Consider the following 7,940-nt stretch of genomic DNA (forward strand, 5'->3'; position numbering starts at 1 on the left):
TTAGCTACTAAAAAAAGAAAAGAATAATAATGCTTATAGAGGAATACCAAAGTGATTGGTCTGTTTCTACTTGCTTTTATACTCAGATATCCACCAAATTTTTCAGTTTAACCATCACATGAGATAATGACAAGAACACGCAACTGAAATTTTGAGAGGTAAAACCTAAATAAACCATTATTTTTTTTGTCCTAAGTCCTTGAAACATTTAAAAAAAAAAAAAACAAGAAATAAAAAATTGTTCAAGTCCTACTGATAAAAGCAACATAAGACTTGTTAAAGAATGAAGTGACTGAACTCTGGAAAATGACTCTAGAATTAAATTTTACTGTAATGGAAATGAAACTGTAGAATGTTTTTAAACTGCATCCAGGACATCACAATTCTGGGCTGCTTTTTTGATGACAGACCTTGTATTTTAATGACATTTGAGATGACATCAGGGATTTCTCCATGTCTTTCACTTTATGTTTACTGTGGAACTTGAATTGTGGTGGTTGAAAGAATAGTTAGCCATAACTGCCATTTTTAGATTTCACAGTACTTTTGGCAAGATCTGTATGGAGCTGACTTGATGCCTGACATTTGGTATGTTTAGCTGGCTGATCATTCTCCCTTACGTAGTCACAGGTCACCTGCTGAAAGGAACGGGGTTAAGGGTACAAGCAGTAACTGATGTATGTGGGCAGCAGAGACAGAGAAGTAACACGGATGATGTGGGTTGTGCTGGAGGGGTCTGAAGGGAAATAGTCACCAGTCTCTTGGTTTCTCTGTGGAGGAGGACCTAGGCAATGAAACAAATGCCTAAGCCACTTGCTGCATATGTTGAATTTGTCTCCAGTTGCAAATCCCTTGAGGCAAACTGTCTGGTGTGAGTGCTACTTTTGATTTCCTCTCAATTTAGTCTTTTCCTTCTCCATGAGAAGCACAAGTGCCTACACTTAATTTGTACTGAGATGGTAGAGTTTGAGCTGTGATGCCAAATGTAACCAAGCTGCATTTTCATGGTGATCCCTTACACAGAGTGTGGAATCCATCACAGCTTCAATTTTGTAGGTGCAGAAGGAATAGCCAGTTGATAAATTGCTTTTGTTAGAGCAGGCTAAGGGAGCAGAGATTTGAGGTGTTAACTCCGCCAAATACACAACTATGCCCTCTAGTCATGAACTAGGACCTACTTTCAGTTCAGGTACAGAATTAGGAGTGAAAGTCAATTTTTTTGTCTGCGAGGCGGCTGCACAGCCTGGGCGTGCCGGGCAGGAGCAGAGGGGATGTCGGCTTGCACTGCCGGGGAGCTCGGGCGCGAGCGGGGCAAGGCGGAGGCGGGCTTTTGCCTTTTGCTGAGAAGTTTCATGCGGGCTTCGCTTCGGAATTCTCTGAGGCCAGGGCTGGCAGTGTCGCTCGGGGCAGAGAGTTTCGCTGGGCAGCGCGGGCGGTGCTGTCGGTGATGCCCGTGGGGCGGGGGCCGGCGCGCAGTGCGGGCAGCGGCCGCCAGGGGCCGGCGGTGGGCCGGGAACAGCGGGAATAGCGGGAACAACGCGCACGGAGCGGCGGCGGGCGGCTGCTCGGGAGCAACAGGGCCGGCTCCGGGAGCGCCGGGGGGGGGCCGGGGCAGGGTCAGGAGCCGCGCCGGGAGAGCCTCCAGCGCCGGCGGCGGGAGCGGCGTGTCCGCCGGGCGGGCCCGCGGTGCGGCTCGGGCGGGGGTCGGACCGCGTCGCCCAAAACCCCGCACAACAAGTGGATGGCGCGGGCGGGAGGCGGCTGAGCCGCCGCGTCTGGACGTGCTGCGGGGAGACCGCACGGAGCGACCCCCCGGCTCCGCACAGGGATTATCCAACGCTGATTCACAAATCTGCTGCGAGAGCCCGGCTGGTGATCGCGCCTGCCCGTTCATCCCGCCACACACACACACACACACACACACACACACACACACACACACGAGCACACACACGCCGCCTTCGAATCCCTTTGGGAAACAGCCCCTCGCTTGTTGCCTTTCCGCCGATGCCTGGGCGAACGGCAGGGCTGTGGCTCCGCACGGTGCCCGCAGCCCCAGCCGCCTGCCCCGCTCGCTCCTGCCGCTCGCGCCGCGCCCGGGAAGGAGCAGAGCAATCCCTGGCCAACCTGTGGTGCGCACTGACCACAGACACCTGCGAATGTGGATCAGCCGGCACAGCCCCCTCGGGACCGCTGTCACCGCGGCCGTGCGCCGGCAGGAGCAGCGTTGCTATTTCTCTGCCTAGGATCAGTAAGTATAACAGCGGCTTTAAGGTCTTTTTCTGCATGACACAGAGGTACGATTTTAAAAATAGCGTCATTTAGTAGTTCGTGTTCACCTTCTCTCGTGTATTAATAGATGTGGCTATAAACGAAGCCTCTGTTTCAAAGGGGGGCGTGGGGGTTGTGTGTTTTTGTGTGTGTGCTTGCATGTAGATGTTGCTTCGGTGCACCTGCAGTTGTTTTCTTGACATATCATATCACGGTGTTTTCACTTGGTTGCGCACCGTACGTGCCTGTTTCCAAATTAAATCCAGGGAGATGTTAATTGTGATTGAAACACAATTCTGCTATAGATCAAAATGTAACATTCCTGCATCTGATGTATTTCTACAAATATAACAATAGCTCTTTGTGTAGATACATTTATTCTTTAACGTCTCATGTAGTTATATGTAGGTATATCTATTACATATGTGTTCAAAGACCTGAATGCTCTGTGTGTTGCAGTATTTTTATTGGTGTTTATATGTGTTGGTGTTTCAGGAGCATGCATATGTTTGTGTATGGATGCAAGTGCTTATAGGGGTGGGGATTTTGTATCTGTCTATATATATATGTGACATACCCATCCACATCCTTACCCACAGAGTCGTTCAAAATCTCTGTGCATGTGATGTGGGTGTGTGTGTAATGTAGAAGTGTGAATAGTGTGGGCAGGAGAAGATTTGAATGCCGTGGTAATAGATGACACAGTTTCATTTGATCGGTGTGACCTTTTAGGAAAACAATCCAATCTTTTCCCTTTTTGTTTTGTTTATTTTTGTGTGTTTGTGCATGTGCCTCAGGTTAAGTGCTTCTTCTGCATGACCATAACCAAAGGGTGACCCATCCACTCCCTTATGTCCTATGGGGACCTCAGAGCCAGTTTCTCAGTCTTCATCTCCTCCTCCTCCTCCTCCTCTTACCACTGCTGCTGATGCCTTGGGTGCTGCTCCCAGGTTTGAGACATTGTTGACAGGCTGAAGAAAGGATTTGCAAAGACCTCCTCACTGTGTAAATGAAGTGATGGCTGGAATTAACTTCAACTCCCGAAGTAATGATATTAAACAGTAAGTTTGCTAGGCCAAAGGGTTACCAGGAACAAATAATGAGGAAAGAGGCAATTTGCATTTGGTTGCAATGATGAACTAAAACCATCTGTGGAGAACAGGTACCATTTGATCTGCATATTTTTTTCCTGATGAATGCAGCCTTTATAGCCTGCGAGGTAGACATGATTCTGATCTGATCTGTGATAGCTGCAGGAGATAAATGAAAATAAAGTGGCTTGGTGGATGAAAACAAAAGGTCTCAGCTGCTCTCTGGTTCAATTTGAGAATTCCATTCTTTTCTTATTAGCAAAAAGTAGTTTGTGTCAAATGTTCTGGTAAACAAGAAAATGCTGATCTGTGCTTTTCCAAAACATAGACTCAGTGTTTCAACCATGTTCCCATGCTCGATGTCCAAGGGACTGTCCTCCAAATGCAAATGGCTTTGAACTTTCTAGTGAAAGTTAAGGCAACACTGTAAATAAAGCAAAGCCTTGTTGCAGTAAGCTATAAAAAAACCCCAACAAGCAGCTGCAAAATGGAGGTTGCAATGGTGAGTGCAGATAGCTCTGGGTGCAACACCCACATGCCCTATGGATACGCAGCCCAAGCCCGGGCCCGGGAGAGGGAGCGGCTGGCACAGTCCCGAGCTGCTGCAGCCGCGGCCGTGGCAGCAGCAACAGCAGCAGTGGAAGGTGGGGCAGCAGGCGGAGGAGGGCCCTACCACCATTACCACCAGGAGCAGAGCCGAGGCGCGTCCTCCTCTCACGGTGGGAGTGCGTCACGCAGCAGCCTGCCCCGCCGCCAGAGTGGGAAGAGGCGGAAGAAAGGGAAAAAGAGGAGCCACCATTTGGGCAGTAGGGAGTGCGGGGCCTCTTTCCCCTGTTCTGAGCTGCTGCCACTCAGTGGTTCTGAGGAGAGAATTCTGAAGGACTTGAGTGAGGAGGAAGAGGAGGATGAAGACGAGGATGAAGATGATGAGGAAGAAGGAAAGCTCTACTACAGTGATGACTATGGGGAGGATGAGTTTTCCTACTCGGACCAGCCACCTGATGACGGTGGAGGCCCTGGGGGTTACAGCTCTGTTCGCTACAGTGAGTACGAGTGTTGTGAGCGTGTGGTGATCAACGTGTCGGGACTGCGGTTTGAGACCCAGCTGAAGACATTAGCTCAGTTCCCAGAGACATTGCTGGGTGACCCGGCGAAGCGAGGGAGATACTTTGATCCTCTGAGGAATGAGTACTTCTTTGATAGGAACCGACCCAGCTTTGATGCCATCCTGTACTACTACCAGAGCGGTGGTCGGCTGAAGAGACCAGTCAATGTACCCTTTGACATCTTCTCTGAGGAAGTGAAGTTCTACCAACTTGGGGAGGAGGCCATGCTCAAGTTCAGGGAGGATGAAGGGTTTGTCAAAGAAGAAGAGGACAAAGTTTTGCCAGAGAATGAGTTTAAGAGGCAGGTTTGGCTGCTGTTTGAGTACCCGGAGAGCTCCAGTCCAGCCAGAGGCATTGCCATTGTCTCTGTCTTAGTCATCTTGATCTCCATCGTCATCTTTTGTCTGGAGACTTTACCAGAGTTCAGAGATGACAAAGAATTCGTCATGTCCCTGAGCTTAGGGAAGGGGCTTTCCAATGAGTCACTTCACCTGAATGCTGGGGAGCACACCATCTTCAATGACCCTTTCTTCATTGTAGAGACAGTGTGCATCATTTGGTTCTCCTTTGAGTTTACAGTGCGCTGCTTTGCGTGTCCGAGCAAAGCACACTTCTTCAAGAACGTCATGAACATCATAGACATTGTCTCCATCTTGCCTTACTTCATTACTCTGGGCACGGACTTGGCGCAGGAGCAGGGCAGTCAACAGGCCATGTCTTTTGCCATCCTGAGGATCATCCGTCTGGTCAGGGTGTTTCGCATCTTCAAGCTCTCCAGGCACTCCAAGGGTTTGCAGATCCTGGGTCACACGCTCAGGGCCAGCATGAGGGAACTTGGCCTCCTCATCTTTTTTCTTTTTATTGGAGTAATTTTGTTTTCCAGTGCTGTTTACTTCGCAGAAGCTGATGAGCCTGCCACCCATTTTCAAAGCATCCCGGATGCCTTTTGGTGGGCTGTGGTGACCATGACTACAGTTGGTTATGGGGACATGAAACCCATAACTGTGGGTGGGAAAATTGTTGGGTCCCTGTGTGCCATTGCGGGAGTGTTAACCATTGCTTTACCAGTGCCAGTGATTGTCTCCAATTTTAACTATTTCTACCATAGAGAAACTGAGAATGAAGAACAAACACAAATGATGCAAAATGCAGTCAGTTGCCCTTACCTCCCAACAAATTTACTGAAGAAATTTAGAAGCTCATCTTCTTCATCCACAGAGGATAAATCAGAGTATTTGGAGATGGAAGAAGGAGTTAAAGAATCTCTTTGTGTAAAGGAGAACAAGAGTCAGGACACGGGGAATAGCAGCGAGTCAGACAAGAAAAACTGTGTAAATTCAAATTCTGTGGAAACTGATGTGTAATTTTGAACGTTTCCAAATATATTTATGCATTAAAGAGTGCAGTGAAAACAATGAAATATGCAAACAAGAGCCTGCAGCATACAGTAGTATGCCATTTAATGGTTAAATACAAATAAAAAGCATTGCTAAACATGTGTTACATATCAAGTAAGTGGTATGACTTGAGGAAAGGATTGCTAGATCTGATACATTTTCAGACTTTATATTTTTATTAGAATGCAAGTGTTTTGCACATGAGGCTGAAAAACTTATTAAAAACAAGTCAGTTTTTAAGTGGGTGCATGAACTGTCGACATCACTAATAACAGCTCTGTGGTAAAAGTTGGCATTCAGAGGTATTTACTATGTAAGAAACAATGAAGTTTGGTAGTCATTTATCTATTTATCAGTGCTTTAATAGCAGCTACCATAAATCATTGGATACCATAGTCATTGTTTTTCAAATGGTAAATTTATTGTAAAAAGATATTCTACGGAAGATAGATCTAAATTTTTTTTTCTTGAAATCTATAATGCTTGTTTTTAACTGGAAATTTACTTTGAAAAGGCTGTTGACCTCCAGAAATTGTTTATTTTTATAACTCTCTTTGGAGGCATTGCAGCATTTGTTGTCTAATAATGAAAGAAATGAAGTAAGAGAATCATTTAACCTGGTCTGACTGCAAAGGCAAAATGACTGGAACGCTTTTTTGCACTACTTTATATGCTGGAGATATATTGAAAGAGACTTCATACTGTGAATGTTTACTAATGTAATAGTTCAATGACAATCATTGGAAGAGTGAATTCTGCATCATATTTTGTTGTTTCTTTTTTCTTTGTGATGCTGATGGCAAAACAGCTGACATTACATGAATTCCATACTCTTGATTATGAGTATCTGTGATCTGGAACAGGATTGTGAAGTAAAATTTTATAATCAAAATTATTTGAAATCGGTGTTTTCTACTGATGCCCTCCTCTCAAGAAGTACCAGCCTTATTTCTATCTTTTCCCTGCCTAATTTAACATTCAGAGTCTATGATTAGTACATGCACTTTGTCAGTATTGAAGAAATTCAGTGTATGGGAGGAGAAGGTAGAAGTAATAAGATACTCAGTTGTTAAAGTGCTGACAATTGAGAATTGCTGACTTTTAATGTGCTATTATTGGTGCTGCTTGATTACAGCTTTCACCCATATATATTTGAAGGAACACTTAAGATCTAAGAGAGGCATTCTGGGTTTCAAAATGAACATGCTGGGTCCCATGGAATCCTCCTGAAAACATTCCGTGGTTTCTTTTCACTGATTCTTAGGCCAGCTGTGTTTTGCTATGTGTCAAAAACTTCCGTTGCCCTTCCTAGGAGATTAAGGTAGGTAAAGATTACCTGGCCTACAGTATATTTCAGACTCCAGAATGAAATAGGTAAGATATCGCTGCATATAACACAAATAATAGATTCAGATCAAGTACTTTTTTCAGATTATTGTTACCTAGGACAGGCACAATTAAACTGGAACTGTTTTTGAAGAGGCACTGTGGAACAATCCAGATTATAAAACTTGAACCAAATTGGTATATGCACTTTAAGGTCTGGGACAGGCCATTAAGAGAGGAAAAAGGACTTAACAATGCTACTGAATTACAGTAGTTTTGCAATATTCATTTAAAGCCAAGTGAAGGACTTTTGCAGGGGGGAGAACTCATTAGTGACTGACTTATAGTTCTGGAGCTGAAAAGCGACAAGAAAACCAGTCCAAATTGGGCATCCATGACATTCTGCATAATCTGTCAGATAAGTGTTGTCTGCTGTATGTGGCATCCAGTGGCACCAAACAGAGCTGTACACGTGGGCTTGTCTTTGAGGGTTGGGTTTTGCCTTCATGGATTTTCTGTGAATCTCTTCTTTGAAAAGTTTCTCTGCTTGTCCTCTTTTGCATTGCAGAAGAACTAATAAAAACCAAGACACACACAAAAGACTGCGTTGTGCTGAGCCCTGGTTCGAAATGTGTGTTCAAATGTCTGATTGCTAATTTAAAAACATAGAGCAGGCTTTGCTATGTTTTTGATGGGAAGCATTAAAGCTCCTCTTTATTGTGGTGATATTACCTCCAACTGTGTTTTGA

The 7,940-nt window shown here is 45.3% G+C and overlaps 1 protein-coding gene across 1 annotated transcript; it reads left to right on the forward strand.

Moving 5' to 3' along the window:
* Positions 1-1,945: 1,945 nt before the first annotated feature.
* Positions 1,946-6,380, forward strand: KCNA4 (potassium voltage-gated channel subfamily A member 4). The gene is made up of 2 exons (XM_071559534.1): positions 1,946-2,251; positions 3,069-6,380. The coding sequence occupies exon 2, from the start codon at positions 3,850-3,852 to the stop codon at positions 5,830-5,832; it is 1,983 nt and encodes a 660-aa protein (XP_071415635.1). The 5' UTR covers positions 1,946-2,251; positions 3,069-3,849; the 3' UTR covers positions 5,833-6,380.
* Positions 6,381-7,940: the final 1,560 nt, after the last annotated feature.

Source organism: Pithys albifrons, chromosome 6, assembly GCF_047495875.1.
Source record: "Pithys albifrons albifrons isolate INPA30051 chromosome 6, PitAlb_v1, whole genome shotgun sequence".
In the NCBI taxonomy this organism is placed as follows: Eukaryota; Metazoa; Chordata; class Aves; order Passeriformes; family Thamnophilidae; genus Pithys; species Pithys albifrons.